Raw genomic sequence first — 20,179 nt, 5'->3', positions numbered from 1 at the left:
CTCCTAGGAGATTCTATTTAGCCATGTTTTCAATTATTGTCAAGAAAATCTGATTTTAAACAGGAGTGAAAATTTACTTCCATTTACCTCAAACTAGAGAAATGGTTCTAATGAACAATGGGTCCAAGAAACCTTCATTTTTACAAATAATTTCCAAGTCCTCAGTTAATTGTAGGAAAAATTCTGTGGACACTTTGCCTCTTCAAGTACTTTAAAAAAAAATGAATCGCACAAAACCTTACTTCTACTCCCAAACTGTTCTTAAAGGAGAACTTAATAGGTTGCTCATGAGGAATGACTAGCACTCATTTGTTCTTTCTTGCACTTTTGTGTTTTCTGAGGGGCTTCAGAACGAATGAGAAAAGCAGTAAGCAACAATGTAAAAAAGGAAGCGGTTTTCACGGAAACAAAAAAATACAATTTCCGAATGGGGAGAGATTTGGAAAAGTTGCCGGGTAATTTAACTTATGGATGCCTCTGTGTAGACAAAAGGGAAGGAGAAAATCACTTTAGGGTAGTGAAGTTAGAAGTTTCAGCTAGGCCCAAATTGAAAGCCCTAATGATGGTAAACTTTCAGAAGGCAGATTGGGTCTCCATCATTAAAGCTGCATATGCCTGAAATAATGACCATTTTTAGACCCGATGGTTAAAAACAAGAGGATTTGGACAGAGGACAGAAGGGTGGTGACTTTGAAGCTGGCGGTTTCCATTTTAGAAAAAGTAACGGAATTGTTTTGCAGCAATATGTGTGGGTGTATCAACACTGCAGGAGTGCGAGCAGCCGAACTACGGCAGGAAGAAATACCACGACCAACGCGGTCTGATTTGCAAATATCACTGGCAGTCTAACGAAGACCCGAGAGATACGACTTGATGCCTTCGGTTTTTCTCCTCTTCGGTGAAATCTCAAAGCCGAAAGTGGCCCTTTGATGAAAGCTATCATACGTGGATTAAAATAATGAGGAGCAGGTAACGACTTTATTCTTAAAGCCAAAGCTAGAGACCAGATTGATATTTCAATTAAGTAGAACGAGGCTCGGCCCATTTCCTCTTACCTGGTGGGCAGTTTCTCAAAGTCCACATCCAAGAATTGCTCGTAGCTGGATACAAAACTGTCCAGCCATAATTTCAGGTAATCTGGGTCTTTCTACAATGAAAGGAAAAGGATTAGCAACCTATCTTTCAGGAAGCAATCGACAGTATTTATTCGGCGCTTACTGTGTGGCGGACACTGTACTAAGCACCAGGGAGAGTACAACACAACAGAGTAGGTAGTGTGAGCAAGTCACAACTTCTCGGTGCCTCAGTTACCTCATCCGTAAAAATGGGGATTAATTTATTGCGAGTCCCACGCAGGATTGGTACTGTGTCCAACCCAATTTGCTTGTATCCACCCCAGCACTTAGTACAGTGCCCTGGTACATAGTAAGCGCTTAACAGATACCATTTATTTATTTATTTATGTATTTTACTTGTACATATCTATTCTATTTATTTTATTTTGTTAGTATGTTTGGTTTTGTTCTCTGTCTCCCCCTTTTAGACTGTGAGCCCACTGTTGGGTAGGGACTGTCTCTATATGTTGCCAATTTGTACTTCCCAAGCGCTTAGTACAGTGCTCTGCACATAGTAGGCGCTCAATAAATACGATTGATGATGATGATGATGATAAAAAAAAGTAGACACGATCTCTGCCCTCAAGGAGTTTACCATCTAGCAGGACATTCAAATTTTTCCCTCCTGTTTAAACTGTGAGTCCCATTTGGACAGGGCTGGTGTCCAATCTGATTGCGTGGCTCGGTGGAAAGAGCGCGGGCTTGGGAGTCACAGGTCATGGGTTCAAATCCCGCCTCCCCCACATGTCTGCTGTGTGACCTTGGGCAAGTCACTTCACTTCTCTGTGCCTCAGTTCCCTCACCTGCAAAATGGGGATTAAGACTGTGAGCCCAACATGGGACAACCTCATCTCCTTGTATTCCCCCCAGTGCTTAGAACAGTGCTTTGCACATAGTAAGCGCTTAATACCAACATTATTATTATTATTATTTACACTTATCCCAGCAGTGAGAACAGTGCTCGACACATAGAGCCCAACATGGGACAACCTGATCACCTTGTATCCCCCCCAGCGCTTAGAAAAGTGCTTTGCACATAGTAAGCGCTTAATAAATGCCATTATTATTATTATTATTATTAAATACAATAATAATAATCCTTATAATGATTTAAGATACAAATGCATGTTCCGATAAAAATGAGACGGAGTCACATCCGTACTTAGAGAAATTAGAAGACAAAGACAGAGATCTCCCACTCGGACTTTAAATATCATCATTCCGGCTCACCTTTCAAGCAATAGATGTGCTAATACAAAACAAGCATATTTGGGGGAGAGATTTTCCAACAGTTAATTTTCCTTTTGCCCTGAATCGTTATGAGGGAAAAAATTAAAAGCGCCACAAAGCCGACACAAAGGACGAAATACTAACAGACCCCGAGTCCTGGAGACAAAGATACATCAATGGAGCCACCGGTCATCAATCAATCAATCAATCAATTGTATTTATTGAGTGCTTAGTGTGTGCAGAGAACTGTACTAAGCGCTTGGGAAGTACAAGTCGGCAACACATAGAGACAGTCCTTACCCAACAGCGGGCTCACGGTCTAGAAGGGGGAGACAGAGAATAAAACCAAGCATACTAACAAAATAAAATAAATAGAATAGATATGTACAAGATAACTAAATAGAGTAATAAATCTGTACAAACATATATACATATATTCAGGTGCTGTGGGGAAGGGAAGGAGGTAAGATGAGTTCACCCCGCAAGTCTGCCACCCCTTCACTGATGGAAGGCATCGTGGGTCTTTTCGCCAGTCAACCAGTGGTATTACTGAGTGCTTATTGTGTGCAGAGCACTGTACTAAGCGCTTGTGGGAGTCCAATAAAACAGAGGAGGTGATCCCTGCCCACATAGAGCTTACACACTAGCGTGGTTCTTATGCCTGCAGTCCCAATCATTCATTCATTCATTCAATCGCATTTATTGAGCGCTTACTGTGTGCAGAGCACTGGACTAAGCGCTTGGGAAGTCCAAGTTGGCAACATCTAGAGACGGTCCCTACCCAACAGTGGGCTCACAGTCTAGAAGGGGGAGACAGACAACAAGACAAAACATATTAACAAAATAAAATAAATAGAATAATCATCCAAATCTCAGCCCTGATTCTGCCCTTTCCCTAGCTCCCGAGTCTTCTGAAAGGTTTATTACATGTAAATTTACACTAGGAGATCTCTTCCCTTCTGAAGCCGAAATCAGAGTTGTCCATGCGCCGTGTGGCTCGGTGGAAAGAGCCCAGGCTTTGGAGTCAGAGGTCATGGGTTCGAATCCTGGCTCCGCCCTATGTCTGCTGTGTGACCTTGGGCAAGTCACTTAACTTCTCTGAGCCTCAGTGACCTCATCTGTAAAACGGGGATTAAGACTGGGAGCCCCATGTGGGACAACTTGATCACCTTGTATCCCCCCCCAGCGCTTAGAACAGTGTTTTGCACATAGTAAACGCTTAACAAACAGCATCATCATTATTATTATTATTATCGTTATTATCTTCTAGGCTCATTTTTGTTTCTTTTTTCTTTTTTGCCTATTCCTCCAGTAAAACCACAACAGGTTCACAGAGCTGGGTAACAGGGCCGTAGTGTTTTAGTAGTAATGATGATGATGATGATGGCATTTGTTAAGCGCTTACTATGTGCACAGCACTGTTCTAAGCGCTGGGGGGGGACACAAGGTGATTAAGTTGTCCCACGTGGGGCTCACAGTCTTAATCCCATTTTACAGATAAGGTAACTGAGGCTCTGAGAAGTTAAGTGACTTGCCCAAGGTCACACACAACAGACATGGGGTGGAGCCAGGATTCAAACCCATGACCTCTGGCTCCAAAGCCCGGGCTCTTTCCACTGAGCCACGCTGCTTCTGTAGTAGTAGTAGTAGTAGTAGTAGTAGTAGTAGTAGTAGTAGTCGTCTTAGTAGTAGTAGTCTTTCAGTAGTAGTCTTTTAGACTGTGAGCCCACTGTTGGGTAGGGACTGTCTCTATATGTTGCCAACTTGGACTTCCCAAGCGCTTAGTACAGTGCTCTGCACATAGTAAGCGCTCAATAAGTACGACTGATTGATTGATTGATTGATTGATTGATTGCTGAGGGACAGGGGGTGACTATTGAGGCCAAAACGCTCCATGGGAGTTTGGGCTCGGAGCCGCTGGGTGTTGACTGTGGAGCTCCAGAGGAGGACCAGAAGCAGAGTGTCCTAGTGGATAGAGCAGGGGCCTGGGGGTCAGAAGGACCTGAGTTCTAATCCTGACTCCCCCAACTTGCACCACCTTGGCAAATCACTTCCCTAGGCCTCAGTTACCTCATCTGCAAAATGGAGATTGAGACTGGGAGCCCTGGGAGGGACTTATTTATATTTATTGCTCTATTTATTTATTTTATTTATTTATCTTACTTGTACATATCTATTCTATTTTATTTTGTTGGTATGTTTGGTTTTGTTCTCTGTCTCCGCCTTCTAGACTGTGAGCCCGCTGTTGGGTAGGGACAGTCTCTATGTGTTGTTGACTTGTACTTCCCAAGCGCTTAGTACAGTGCTCTGCACACAGTAAGCGCTCAATAAATATGATTGATTGATTGATCCCCATTTTACAGATGAGATAACTGAGGCACAGAGAAATTAAATGGCTCACCCAAAGTCACACAGTTGACATATGGCGGAGCCAGGATTAGAACCCGCAACCTCTGACTCCCAAACCCGGGTACTTTCCATTAAGCCACGCTGCTTTAATAACAATAATAATGATGATGGTATTTGTTAAGCGCTTACTATGCGCAAAGCACTGTTCTAAGCACTGGGGGGATACAAGGTGATCAGGTTGTCCCACGTGGGGCTCCCAGTCTTCATCCCCATTTTACAGATGAGGGAACTGAGGCCCGGAGAAGTCAAATGACTTGCCCAAAGTCACCCAGCTGACAAGTGGCGGAGCCGGGATTCGAACCCATGACCAGGCTCTTTCCACTGAGCCATGCTGCTTCTCTGGGTTCTCTTTAACCCAACCCAGCCCAAGCTGAGCCCCAGGGCTATGAAAACCGGGTTTGGCCTGGGTCAAATTAGAACCAAAAGAGGAACTTGGCTTCACCCACCTGGGAACTAATCATCTTTCTCTCCCAGCCTACTCCTAACTTTCCTAGAGAAGCAGTGTGGCTCGGTGGAAAGAGCCCGGGCTTTGGAGTCACAGGTCATGGGTTCAAATCCCGGCTCCACCAATTGTCAGCTGGGTGACTTTGGACAAGTCACTTAACATCTCTGGGCCTCAGTTAACTCACCTGCAAAATGAGGATGAAGACTGTGAGCCCCCCGCGGGCCAACCTGATCACCTTGTAACCTCCCCAGCGCTTAGAATGGTGCTTTGCACATAGTAAGAGCTTAATAAATGTCGTCAAAAAAAAAAAAAAAATCCTGGCTCCGCCAATCGTCAGCTGTGTGACTTTGCGCAAGTCACAACTTCTTCGCGCCTCAGTTACCCCATCTGTAAAATGGGGATTACGACTGTGAGCCCCACGCGGGACAACCTGATCACCTTGTATCCTCCCCCAGTGCTTAGAACACTGCTTTGCACATAGTAAGCGCTTAACAAATGCCATTATTATTATTATTAGTAGTATTAGTATTAGTATTATTTCCCATCTTAGTTGATAACACCACAGCCTCCCTGCCCCAGAAGCCCACAATCTCCTTGACGTCCTCCCTACTGCCTCTCCCATGAACTTAGTCCCACCCCCACGGCACTCGATGTCCATCTCCTAATACTCCATTTTTACCTTTACCTGTAATTTATTTTAATGTCTGTCCTCCCCATTAAGCTGTAAACTCCCTGAGAAGAGGGATTACGTCTACCGATTGTTTTTCTTCTGATGGCATTAGTTAGGCGCTTACTATGTGCCAGGCACTATATGAAGCACTGGGGTAGAAAAGCAGCGTGGCTCCGTGGAAAGAGCCCGGGCTTTGGAGTCAGAGGTCATGGGTTCAAATCCCGGCTCCGCCACTTGTCAGCTGTGTGACTTTGGGCAAGTCACTTCACTTCCCTGTGCCTCAGTTCCCTCATCTGTAAAAATGGGGATTCAGACTGTGTTTAAGCGCTTAGTACAGTGCTCTGCACACAGTAAGCGCTCAATAAATACAACTGAATGAATACAAGATAATAATAATAATGATGATGATGATGGCATTTGTTAAGTGCTTACTATGTGCAAAACACTATTCTAAGCACGGGGGGGGGTGATACAATAATAATAATAATGATGGCATTTGTTAAGCACTTACTATGTGCAAAGCACTGTTCTAGGCGCTGGGGAGGTTACAAGGTGATCAGGTTGTCCCACGTGGGGCTCACAGTTTTAATCCCCATTTTACAGAAGAAGAGAAGCCCTACTGAGAGCTCACCTCCTCCAGGAGGCCTTCCCAGACTGAGCTCCCTCCTTCCTCTCCCTCCCCATCCCCCCCCCGCCTTACCTCCTTCCCCTCCCCACAGCACCTGGATATATACATATATGTTTGTACGTATTTATTACTCTATTTTATTTGTCCATATTTATTCTATTTATTTTATTTTGTTAATATGTTTTGTTTGGTTGTCCGTCTCCCCCTTCTAGACTGTGAGCCCGGTGTCGGGTAGGGACCGTCTCTAGATGTTGCCAACTTGGACTTCCCAAGCGCTTAGTCCAGTGCTCTGCACACAGTAAGCGCTCAATAAATACGATTGAATGAATGAACCTGTTCACAGGGAGGCAGGTCTGAACATCCCAAGTCCTCCTGAAATTCATTCATTCAATCGTATTTATTGAGCGCTTACTGTGTGCAGAGCACTGTACTAAGCGCTTGGGAAGTACAAGTTGGCAACATCTAGAGACGGTCCCTACCCAACAGTGGGCTCACAGTCTAGAAGTGGAATGATGGGTTTAAAATAATTTAAAGAGTTAGTTTGAAATTTAGAAGACTTTTTTAAAATTCTGGTCGTCTTAAACCCTGGTAAAAATAAATTAAAAAAAACAAACAAAAAATAATAAAAAAATGGAATCAAAAGCAAAATAAAAACAGGAATTCAAAAGATTAAGTTATTTGAACATTCACTAATAATAATAATAATGGCATTTTTGAATCATCTCTGTGCCTCAGTTAACTCATCTGTAAAATGAGGATTAAGACTGTGAGCCCCCCCCGCGGGACAACCTGATCACCTTGTAACCTCCCCAGCGCTTAGAACGGTGCTTTGCACATAGTAAGCGCTTAATAAATGTCGTCAAAAATAAAAAATCCTGGCTCCGCCAATTGTCAGCTTTGTGACTTTGGGCAAGTCACAACTTCTTTGGGCCACAGTTACCCCATCTGTAAAATGGGGATTAAGACTGTGAGCCCCACGCGGGACAACCTGATCACCTTGTATCCTCCCCAGCGCTTAGAACAGTGCTTTGCACATAGTAAGCGCTTAACAAATGCCATTATTATTATTACTATTATTTCCCATCTTAGTTGACAACACCACAGCCTCCCTGCCCCAGAAGCCCACAATCTCCTTGACGTCCTCCCTAATTTAAAGAGTTAGTTTGAAATTTAGAAGACTTTTTTTTAAATTCTGGTCGTCTTAAACTCCGGTAAAAATAAATTGAAAAAACAAACAAAAAAATAATAAAAAAATGGAATCAAAAGCAAAATAAAAACAGGAATTCAAAGGATTAAGTTATTTTAACATTCACTAATCATAATAATAATAATAATGGCATTTTTGAATGCTTAGAGCGGAGGACAGCAGTGGGCCAACTGGCCGTAACTAGTGGGCAATTGTGGGGGAGGGGGAATCAAAAAGGGGGCCTATAATTACATTTTGGGCCCTCTAGCTTGATAGTTTTAGGCTGATTTGAACTCAAAACTGTGCTCATTTGCATTAGACTGCTAAAAGCAGATGTACTGAAGAGCACGGGCTTGGGAGTCGGAAGGCCTTGGGTTCTATTCCCGGCTCGACCACGTGTCTGCTGGGTGACCTTGGGCACGTTGCTTCACTTCTCTGGTCCCAAGGTACCTCATCTGTAAAATGAGGATTTAAAATCATTCATTTGTATTTATTGAGCACTTACTGTGTGCAGAGCACTGTACTAAGTGCTTGGGAGAGTACAATACAAGAACAGGCGCATTCCCTGCCTACAATGAGCGTACAGTCTAGAGGGGGGGAAGACCGATATTCATATAAATAAATTACAGATATGTACCTAAGTGCTGTGGGGCTAACCCTGGCAACACAACCCAACTCCACAACTTGTCAGCTGTGTGACTCCGGGCAAGCAACTAATGCGTGGTACATATAGAAAGCGTAATGGGTCGATGGCGGTTTTTGAGTGCTTACTGTGTGAACAGCTCTGTACTGAGAGCTTGGGAAAGAACAACATAATAATAGAGTTGATAGGATCCCTGCCCATGAGGAGCTTACAGTCTACGGGGGAGATTAACATTAAAATAAACTGGGAAAGTATCTACGTCTATTATCAGTTGTGTAAATATATTCAACAGAAGTCTCAAATGCCTCAGAAAATCCTAAATGGTGTTTTACAACTATGTGTGTAATAGTTAAAAAAAAATTATCTTGCCCCTTCACTCATAAAGCAGAAACCTAATGCGATTCTGCCGCTGCACTAGGAAAATGTTAAGACTTTAATTAAACAACAACAAGAAGAAAAACCCTTTGGGCAAGCAACTAATGCATGGTACATACAGAAAGCGTAATGGGTCGATGGCGGTTTGAGTGCTTACTGTGTGAACAGCTCTGTACTGAGAGCTTGGGAAAGAACAACATAATAATAGAGTTGATAGACAGGATCCCTGCCCATGAGGAGCTTACAGTCTACAGGGGGAGATTAACATTAAAATAAACTGGGAAAGTATCTACGTCTATTATCAGTTGTGTAAACATATTCAACAGAAGTCTCAAATGCCTCAGAAAATCCTAAATGGTGTTTTAAAACTACGTGTGTAATAGATTAAAAAAAATCACCTTGCCCCTTCACTCATAAAGCAGAAACCTAATGCGATTTCGCCGCTGCACTAGGAAAATGTTAAGACTTTAATTAAACAACAACAAGAAGAAAAACCCTTTGGGCAAGCAACTAATGCATGGTACATACAGAAAGCGTAATGGGTCGACGGCAGTTTTTGAGTGCTTACGGTGTGAACAGCTCTGTACTGAGAGCTTGGGAAAGAACAACATAATAATAGAGTTGATAGACAGGATCCCTGCCCATGAGGAGCTTACAGTCTACAGGGGGACATTAACATTAAAATAAACTGGGAAAGTATCTACGTCTATTATCAGTTGTGTAAACATATTCAACAGAAGTCTCAAATGCCTCAGAAAATCCTAAATGGTGATTTAAAACTACGTGTGTAATAGATTAAAAAAAATCATCTTGCCCCTTCACTCATAAAGCAGAAACCTAATATGATTCTGCCGCTGCACTAGGAAAATGTTAAGACTTTAATTAAACAACAACAAGAAGAAAAACCCTACAGCATGTCTACTCTGATTTCATCTAAGCTGGATAATTGCAACTTTCTTCACTATAATTATTGGATTTTTTAAGCACTTAAGGCACTGTTGAAGCACTAGGGCAGATATAAGATAATCAGGTTGGACATAGTCCATGCCCCAAATGGGGCTCACGGTAATAATAATAATAATGTTGGTATTTGTTAAGCGCTATGTGCAAAGCACTGTTCTAAGCGCTGGGGGGAATACAAGGAGATGAGGCTGCCCCATGTGGGGCTCACAGTCTTAATCCCCATTTTACAGATGAGAGAACTGAGGCCCAGAGAAGTTACGTGACTTGCCCAAGGAGGGAGGGGGATTTAATCCCCAATTTACAGATGAGGTAACAGACACAGAGAAGTGACTTGCCCAAGCAGACACGTGGCAGAACTGATATTAGAACCCAAGTCCTGACTCCCAGGGTCGTGCCCTTTCCACTAGGCAATGCTACTTCATAAATACAATCGATGTATTGTATAAATCCATAAATATAACTGCCCAACTTTTTATTCAAGGAAGATCTAATCTTGCTCACCTAAGATCTCTTTCAGTCTTGCTCCAGAGTTACAGGACAGTGAGCAGCGAAAGGAAACAGAACATCAGTGAGTCAATCAGTGGTATTTACTGAGCGCTTTACAGTGTGCAGGGAATTGTACTAAGCACTTGGCAGAGTACAATATATCACAGTTGGTAGACAGTGGGTTCACAGTCTAGAGTCCCAAGGAAAGAAAGAATGGGAAAAAAAATCCAGTACAGTACTTAAAATAGGCAACCACCTGTGAAAAGCTCACAAGACTCTCCAGTGACAGTTTGAGATTTCACAGACTCAAACGGTTTGGTGAGGGGTCGGTGAAAACAAATTCACTGCCATTTGTGGAAAGAAATAGAATAAGTTTATGGTATAAAAAAGAGTCAAGGGCCCTCCCTCTCCTCTCTTGGGAAGAAGGGGGTTCCCTTTAGGCTCCATCCCACTGCAGCCTGAAACCTCAGTTAACCCAGACACGCCTAGGTCCCATTTCAAGTATAAACAGGCCAAAGGTGGATGAGAAGCCGGAAAAGAGGAAGCTGGGGTGAAAGGAGGATGTGATTAACAAAAAATGCAGAAGAGAATACAAATAGGACCTGAAAAGGATGAAAGGGGATCGGCAGCAAAGAAGACAAATTTACAGGGACAGCAGAGAAAAGGAAAGTCAGAGGAGGAGAGACAGAGAGAGGGGAAAGAAGCCATAAGAAAAAGGACAACCCTGGAGGACAGAGAGAGGGGCAAGTATTAAAGAAATCCACTCCAAATGGAAGATGAGAAAAATAAAAAGTATACAGGGAGTGAGAACAAGAAATCATCATCATCAATCAATCAATCAATCGTATTTATTGAGCGCTTACTGTGTGCAGAGCACTGTACTAAGCGCTTGGGAAGTACAAACTGGCAACATATAGAGACAGTCCCTACCCAACAGTGGGCTCACAGTCTAAAAGGGGGAGACAGAGAACACAACCAAACATACTAACAAAAGATAAAATAAATAGAATAGGTCATCATCTTTACAAACCACTTGAAGAAAATACGCTCCCACTGTCATAAAAAATTAAAGTTTCCTGAAAGCTGCATGAAAGTGGACCACTGTCATAAAAAATTAAAGTTTCCTGAAAGCTGCATGAAAATGGACTGCAAAAGTGCTCACGGACCTGCAAATTCCTCTGGCCTGGCACTTAGTATACAACAGACCACCACTCTCACCTCCAAAGCCCTCCTAAAAGTCTCATCTCCTCCAAGGGGCCTTCCCCGACTAAGCCCTCATTTCCCCTACTCCCTTCTGTTTTGCCAGTGAACTTGGATTTTCCCCTTTTATTCACCGCCCCTTCAGCCCCACAGCACTTAAGTGCATATCTGTAATTTATTTACTCTAGATGGTAAGCTCCTTTTGGGCAGGGAACAAGTCTACCAACTCTGTTGACTTGTACTCTCCCAAGCATTTCGTACAGTGTTCTGCACAGTGAATACTCAATAAATACCACCGATTGATTGATAGTGTTGTAATTATTGAAAGAACACAAATTAGCTCTCCTAGCTCCCACATAATCTGGCTCGAGCAATTTAATCAGCCAACAACCCAAAGCAATGTCACAAAGTGCTAAATATTGGTTCAACGGTCCAATACAAACACTAACCTTTCGTACTGTCTAAAATAATATAAATATAAAAAGGGAATGATTTTTTTCTATGATCATATGCTGTCACGGGGTAAACACCTGGAAGGCAGAAAGCCTTATCAACATCATCATCATCATCAATCGTATTTACTGAGCGCTTACTGTGTGCAGAGCACTGTACTAAGTGCTTGGGAAGTACAAGTTGGCAACATAGAGAGACAGTCCCTACCCAACGGTGGGCTCACAGTCGAAAAGGGGGAGACAGATAACAAAACCAAACATACTAACAAAATAAAATAAATAAAATAGATATGTACAAGTAAAATAAATAAATAGAGTAATAAATATGTACAAACATATATACATATATACAGGTGCAGTGGGGAAGGGAAGTGTATGCCTTTGTAGGCCTTATGTCCTACAAAGCCATACACTGAGTGATCAATAAGAATTACCATATAATACATTAAGAACATAAATCCCGTTTTTTGAAGGAGGCAATTTCAAGGGAATGAATAAAAATGGCAGAGTTAAAGGTTACCAGTTTGACAAGTTCTCAAGCTGTCAGAGGCCAATTGCCTCATAGATTCCAACTGGTTCAAAAGGAAACCACAATTATATTTAATTTCTCTGAAGTCATGATTATCACTTCCATGCGGTATTACATTGCCATTCCTGTAGTAAAACTGACTTCTGTAAATCATTAGTGAAGAACAATAAATCTACCACACCCTTACCAGCATTTCATACTTTGTCAAAATACGGAATGAAAATTTTTTTTAAAGTTGTGAAGAGAAAACTTAGTTTTGTCTTATTATTACACAATTACAAATTGAGGAACGTTTGAGGGCAGGGACCGTATTTTCTAACCCTGTAGATTGTAAACTCCTTTCGGGTAGGGGACACGTCTACCTAATCTGTTATATTGTAACCAGTGTGGCTTAATGTACCTGTATATATGTATATATGTTTGTACATATTTATTACTCTACTTATTTATTTTACTTGTACATATCTATTCTATTTATTTTATTTTGTTAGTATGTTTGGTTTTGTTCTCTGTCTCCCCCTTTTAGACTGTGAGCCCACTGTTGGGTAGGGACTGTCTCTATATGTTGCCGACTTGTACTTCCCAAGCGCTTAGTACAGTGCTCTGCACACAGTAAACGCTCAATAAATACGATTGATTGATTGATTAATGGAAAGAGCCCGGGCTCTGGAGTCAGAAGTCATAGGTTCAAATCCCGGCTCTGCCAATTGTCAGCTGTGTGACTTTGGGCAACTGTGAGCCCACTGTTGGGTAGGGACCATCTCTGTACGTTGCCAACTTGTACTTCCCAAGCGCTTAGAACAGTGCTCTGCACACAGTAAGCGCTCAATAAATACAATTGAATGAATGAATGACTGACAACTTCTCTGGGCCTCAGTTACCTCATCTGTAAAACGGGGATTAAGACTGTGAGCCCCCCGTGGGACAACCTGATCACCTTGTAACCTCCCCAGCGCTTGGAACAGTGCTTTGCACATAGTAAGTGCTTAATAAATGCTATTAATCAATCAATCAATCGTATTTATTATTATTATTATTATTATTAACTTCCCAAGCATTTAGTACAATTGCTCTGTACACAGTAAGGGCTCAATAAATACCACTGATTTGAGTTGATTGATTGAACTTTCCTTTGTCTGCTATGTCTAGAAACTCTATTATACTGGATGCCCACAAATGCCTTAGTACAGGTCTCTGCATACAGAAATTTGTCAATCGATATCATCTGTAAGCTCCTTGAGGGCAGGGATCCTACCAACTCCATTGAACTGTACTTTCCCAAGAGCTTAGTACAGTTGTCCATCACAAGTAAGGGCTCAGTAAATACTACTAAGTGCTTAATACAATGCTCGGCACCAAGGGCTCAGTAAATACTACTAAGTGCTTAATACAATGCTCTGCACCCAATAGGCCCTCAATGAATTTGATTTTTTTCTTATGGCAAGTTAGGCGTTTACTATGTGTCAAACACTGTTCTAAGCGGTGGGGTGGGTGGAAGTTAATTAGGTCAGCCACAGTCCCTGTCCCACGTGGGGTCACACACTCTAAGTGGGTGGGAAAACAGATATTAAATCCCTATTTTGGGCAAGCAGCGTGGCTTAGTGGAAAGAGCCCGGGCTTGGGAGTCGGAGGTCATGGGTTCTAATCCCAGCTCTGCCGCTTGCCAGCTGTGTGACTTTGGGCAAGTCACTTCACTTCTCTGTGCCTCAGTTCCCTCATCTGTAAAATGGGGATTAAGACTATGAGCCCCATGTGGGACAACCTGATCACCTTTGTATCCACCCCAGCTCTTAGGACAGTGCTTTGCACGTAGCAAGCACTTAACTAATTCCAAAATTATTATTAAGTGCGTAACAAATGCCATCATTATTTTACAGTTTAGGGAACTGAGGCCCAGAGAAGTTAAGTGACTTGCCCAAGGTAACACAGCAAGCCATTAGCAGATCAGGGATGAGAAGCCATGACCTTTGACCCCCCCAGGCCCATGCTTTCTCCACTAGGCCACACCGTTTCTTCTTGATTTAATTTTAACATGCAATTTGGATGTCAAAACTGAAGAGTTTTCCAAGGCTGCCATGAAGCCCGTGATTTCCATACATCCCTGAATCAATCAATCGTATTTACTGAGCGCTTACTGTGTGCACAGCACTGTACTAAGCGCTTGGGAAGTACAAGTTGGCAACATATAGAGACGGTCCCTACCCAACAGTGGGCTCACAGTCTAAAAGGGGGAGACAGAGAACAAAACCAAACATACTAACAAAATAAAATATAACAGAGAACAGGTATTGAATCCCCCTTTCACAGATATGTTTGTACGTATTTATTACTCTATTTATTTATTTATTTTACTTGTACATATCTATTCTATTTATTTTATTTTGTTAATATGTTTGGTTTTGTTCTCTGTCTCCCCCTTCTAGACTGTGAGCCCACTGTTGGGTACGGATTATATCCATCTGTTGCCAACTTGTACTTCCCAAGCGCTTAGTACAGTGCTCTGCACACAGTAAGCGCTCAATAAATACGATTGAATGAATGAATGAATTCAACCGTACTTTTTAAGTGCTTACTAGGTGCAGAACACTGTACTAAGCGCTTGGGACAGTATAATACAACAATAAAGAGTGACAATCTCTGCCCACAATGACCTCACACTGTGGGGGGGGGGGGGGGGGGGGGGGAGATCTAGAAGGCCACACCCGTTGTTGGGTAGGGACCGTATCTGTATGTTGCCAACTTGTACTTCCCAAGCGCTTAGTACAGTGCTCTGCACACAGTAAGTGCTCAATAAATATGACTGAATGAATGAATTCAATTCTCCCCCTTTTAGACTGTGAACCCACTGTTGGGTAGGGACTGTCTCTATATGCTGCCAACTTATACTTCCCAAGCGCTTAGTACAGTGCTCTGCACACAGTAAGCATTCAATAAATATGATAGATTGATTGATTGAATTTTTTAAGCGCTTACTGGGTGCAGAACACTGTACTAAGCACTTGGGACAGTACACTACAACAATAAAGAGTGACAATCCCGCCCACAATGACCTCACAGTCTACGGGGGGGGGGGGGGGGAGATCTAGAAGGCCACACCCGTTGTTGGGTAGGGACCGTCTCTATATGTTGCCAACTTGTACTTCCCAAGCGCTTAGTACACTGCTCTGCACACAGTAAGCGCTCAATAAATACGATTGAATGAATGAATGAATTCAATTCTCCCCCTTTTAGACTGTGAGCCCACTGTTGGGTAGGGACTGTCTCTATATGTTGCCGACTTGTACTTCCCAAGCGCTTAGTACAGTGCTCTGCACACAGTAAGCGCTCAATAAATACGATTGATTGATTGATTAATTGATTGTATTTTTTAAAGCGCTTACTGGGTGCAGAACACTGTACTAAGCGCTTGGGACAGTACACTACAAGAATAAAGAGTGACAATCCCCGCCCACAATGACCTCACAGTCTACAGGAGGGGGGGGAAAAAAAGATCTAGAAAGCCACACCCGTTGTTGGGTAGGGACCGTCTCTATATGTTGCCAACTTGTACTTCCCAAGCGCTTAGTACAGTGCTCTGCACACAGTAAGCGCTCAATAAATACGATTGAATGAATGAATGAATTCAATTCTCCCCCTTTTAGACTGTGAGCCCACTGTTGGGTAGGGACTGTCTCTATATGTTGCCAACTTGTACTTCTCAAGCGCTTAGTACAGTGCTCTGCACACAGTAAGCGCTCAAGAAATACGATAGATTGATTGATTGATTGATTGCATTTTTTAAGCGCTTACTGGGTGCAGAACACTGTACTAAGCGCTTGGGACATTAGAGAAGCAGCATGGCTCAGTGGAAAGAGCCGGGGCTTTGGAGTCAGAGGTCATGGGTTCGAATCCCCGCTCTGCCACATGTCTGCTGTGACCTTGGGCAAGTCACTTAACTTCTCGGAGCCTCAGTTCCCTCATCTGTAAAATGGGAATTAAGACTGGGAGCCCCACGTGGGACAACTTGATCACCTTGTATCCCCCCCCAGCGCTTAGAACAGTGCTCTGCACATAGTAAGCGCTTAACAAATGCCATCATTATTATTATTATTATTATTACAACAATAAAGAGTGACAATCCCCACCCACAATGACCTCACAGTCTACAGGAGGGGGGGGGGGGAGATCTAGAAGGCCACACCCGTTGTTGGGTAGGGACCGTCTCTATATGTTGCCAACTTGTACTTCCCAAGCGCTTAGTACAGTGCTCTGCACACAGTAAGCGCTCAATAAATACGATAGAATGAATGAACACAGCGGGGTTAAAAGCCTGAGAAAGAATCCAGGCAAGGACTGTGGAACTGAATGCTACAGGGAGAACAGCAAGGACCTAGTGATAAATCTGCTATTTCCTGGTTTCTCTGGCCAGTTGGAAGAAGAATTAGGGAGATGAGTCAGAGAATAATAATAATGCTGGTATTTATTATGCACTATGTGCCAAGCACTGTTCTAAGCGCTGGGATAGATACAGGGTAACCAGGTTGTCCCACGTGGGGCTCCCAGTCTTAATCCCCATTTTCCAGATGAGGGAACTGAGGCGCCGAGAAGTGAAGTGCCTTGCCCAAAGTCGCACGGCTGACAAGCGGCGGAGCCGGGATTCGAACCCACGACCTCTGACTCCCAAGCCCGGGCTCTTTCCACTGAGCCACGCTGCTTCTGCGAAGCAGAAAGAAGCAGAGAAGAACTGAGAAAAAAGGAAAATCAATCAATCGTATTTATTAAGCACTTACGGTGGGCAGAGCACTGTACTAAGCGCTTGGGAAGTACAAGTTGGCAACATATAGAGACAGTCCCTACCTGACAGCGGGCTCACAGTCTAGAAGGGGGAGACAGGGAACGAAACCAAATATACTAACAAAATAAAATAAATAGAATAGATATGTACAAGTAAAATAGAGTAATAAATATGTACAAACATATATACAGGAAAAGCCACAGAGAAAATTCAAATCAAATCGCATGGTCCATTTTTGGACCATACCCTGTTGGGCAGGGACTGTCTCTATATGTTGCCAACTTGTACTTCCCAAGCGCTTAGTACAGTGATGTGCACACAGTAAGCGCTCAATAAATACGATTGATTGATTGAGTGATTGATTTTTGGCCACTGGTCCCATTTATTTCCGGGGTGAAAGGATTTTCTTGCTTACACCATCATCAATCGTATTTATTGAGCACTTACTGTGTGCAGAGCACTGTACTAAGTGCTTGGGAAGTACAAGTTGGCTTACATCCGTTTCACCTTTGGAACAGGAAACAAATCACCATTTCTACAGCACGCTGCTGACTTGTAAGTCATCTTCAAGCCCTTCTGAACTCACAGGGCTTGAGCGGTGCCGTCTGGTCCTGCTCATAAGGAGCTAAAAATCCACTGGGAGATTTTTCTAGAACTAAATCAGATACAGTGGGAGGAGGAGGAAAACTTGAGGAATTGGTAGTGGGGAGTACGGAAACGAGAGTCCCAACACCACAAAATGGATGGGTGACCACCTAAAATGGGAGCTCCTCATTCTTCGCCACTTGCCTTAGTTGCTGGTGTTCGTTTTCGATCAATCAATCAATCATACTTATTAAGCGCTTAGTGTGTGCAGAGCACTGTACTAAGCGCTTGGGAAGTCCAAGTTGGCAACATATAGAGACGGTCCCTACCCAACAGTGGGCTCACAGTCTAGAAGGGAGAGACAACGATGAGCGATGAACGTCGCATCCCCACTGAAGGTTAAAGATGCTCTCAGACACTGTATTTGCCATTACCTGTATATATGTTTGTACATATTTATTACTCTACTCATTTATGTATTTATTTTACTTGTACATATCTATTCTATTTATTTTGTTTTGTTAGTATGTTTGGTTTTGTTCTCTGTCTCCCCCTTTTAGACTGTGAGCCCACTGTTGGGTAGGGGCTGTCTCTATTATGTTGCCAACTTGTACTTCCCAAGCGCTTAGTACAGTGCTCTGCACACAGTAAGCGCTCAATACAATTGATTGATTGCCAGATCACTTAGTACAGTGCTCTGCACACAGTAAGCGCTCAATAAATACGATTGAATGAATGAATGAATGGAAGTCTTCCCTGATGAGAAATTAATCCCCCTACCTTATAACCCCCCAAACCCCAGCAGGAATTTCATCCCACCTGAGCTGTTAATGTGCTCCCGATCCCCCTCCTGCCCCTGCTCCTGGTAGCACTTATGTAGTCATTCGTTCATTCATTCGATTGTATTTATTGAGCGCTTACTGTGCGCGGAGCACTGTACTAAGCGCTTGGGAAGTCCAAGTTGGCAACATATAGGGACGGTCCCTACCCAACAGCGGGCTCACGGTCTAGAAGGGGGAGACAGACACCAAAACCAAACATATTAACAAAATAAAATAAATAGAATAAATATGTGCAAGTAAAATAAATAAATAGCGTAATAAATATGCACAAACATCTATACGTATATCCAGGTGCTGTGGGGAGGGGAAGGAGGTAAGGTGGGGGGGGAGAGGGAGAAAGGGGAGAGGAAGGAGGGGGCTCAGTCTGGGAATTAACTTGTATCTACCCCAATCAATCAATCAATCTTAAAATAATAACAATAATAATAATAATGATGGCATTTGTTAAGCGCTTCCTATGTGCAAAGCACTGTTCCAAGCGCTGGGGGGGATACGGTGTGATCAAGTTGCCCCACGTGGGGCTCAGAGTGGGGCTCACAATCTTATGTCCTCTCTTACTTCCTCCTCCCTGAAATGTACTCTGATGGCTGTCTCCAGTAAGCTCCTTGAGGGCAGGGGTCCTGTTTGCTCATTTTACTGCAGTAATAATAATAATTTTGGTATTTGTTAAGTGCTTACTATGTGCCAAGCACTGTTCTAAGCACTGGGGGAGATACAAAGCAATCGGGTTGTCATCATCATCATCATCAATTATATTTATTGAGCGCTTACTGTGTGCAGGGCACTGTACTAAGCGCTTGGGAAGTCCAAGTTGGCAACATATAGAGACAGTCCCTACCCAACAGTGGGCTCGCAGTCTAAAAGGGGGAGACAGAGAACAAAACCAAACATACTAACAAAATAAAATAAATAGATTAGATACGTACAAGTAAAATAGAGTAACAAATATGTACAAACATATATACATATATACAGGTGCTGTGGGGAAGGGAAGGAGGTAAGATGGGGGGGATGTCGCACGTGGGGCTCACAGTCTTAACCCCCATTTTCCAGATGAGATAACTGAGGCACAGAGAAGTTCAATGACTTGCCCACAGTCACACAGCGGCTAAGTGGCGGAGTCGGGATTAGAACCCATGACCTCTGACCCCCAAGCCCACGCTCGTTCCACTGAGCCACGCTGCTTCTCTGTACTCTCTTGTACGCATCCAAGCCCTTATGTTTGTATGTATTTATTACTCTATTTATTTTATTTGTACATATTTATTCTATTTATTTTATTTTGTTAATATGTTTTGTTTTGTTGTCTGTCTCCCCCTTCTAGACTGTGAGCCCACTGTTGGGTAGGGACCGTCTCTATATGTTGCCAACTTGGACTTCCCAAGCGCCTAGTACAGTGCTCTGCACACAGTAGGTGCTCAATAAATATGATTGATGAATGAACGAAAATCAATCAATCGTATTTATTGAGCGCTTACTGTGTGCAGAGCACTGTACTAAGCGCTTGTAAAAGCCCTTGGAAGAGTGCTCTACACACCATAGACACTCAGTAAATACTACTGACTTAAACCACTTATAAATTTCCCAAGCAAGGGGGTATTTTCTGGCAGACTAAAGAGCCCGGGCTTTGGAGTCAGGGGGCACGGG

The 20,179-nt window shown here is 43.0% G+C and overlaps 1 protein-coding gene across 1 annotated transcript in view; it reads right to left on the bottom strand.

Annotated features, from left to right (window-relative positions):
* Positions 1–20,179, bottom strand: part of NBEAL1 (neurobeachin like 1) — a 209,359-nt gene that overhangs the window by 179,615 nt on the left and 9,565 nt on the right. Inside the window, exon 3 of the mRNA XM_038748824.1 lies at positions 1,056–1,147. Coding sequence (XP_038604752.1) covers positions 1,056–1,147 — 92 coding nt within the window. The remainder of the gene's footprint in view (positions 1–1,055; positions 1,148–20,179) is intronic.

The sequence above is a fragment of the Tachyglossus aculeatus genome, chromosome 7 (genome assembly GCF_015852505.1).
Source record: "Tachyglossus aculeatus isolate mTacAcu1 chromosome 7, mTacAcu1.pri, whole genome shotgun sequence".
NCBI lineage: Eukaryota > Metazoa > Chordata > Mammalia > Monotremata > Tachyglossidae > Tachyglossus > Tachyglossus aculeatus.
Note: the sequence above shows the minus strand (reverse complement) of the source record. Positions and strands in the feature narration are given on the sequence as shown.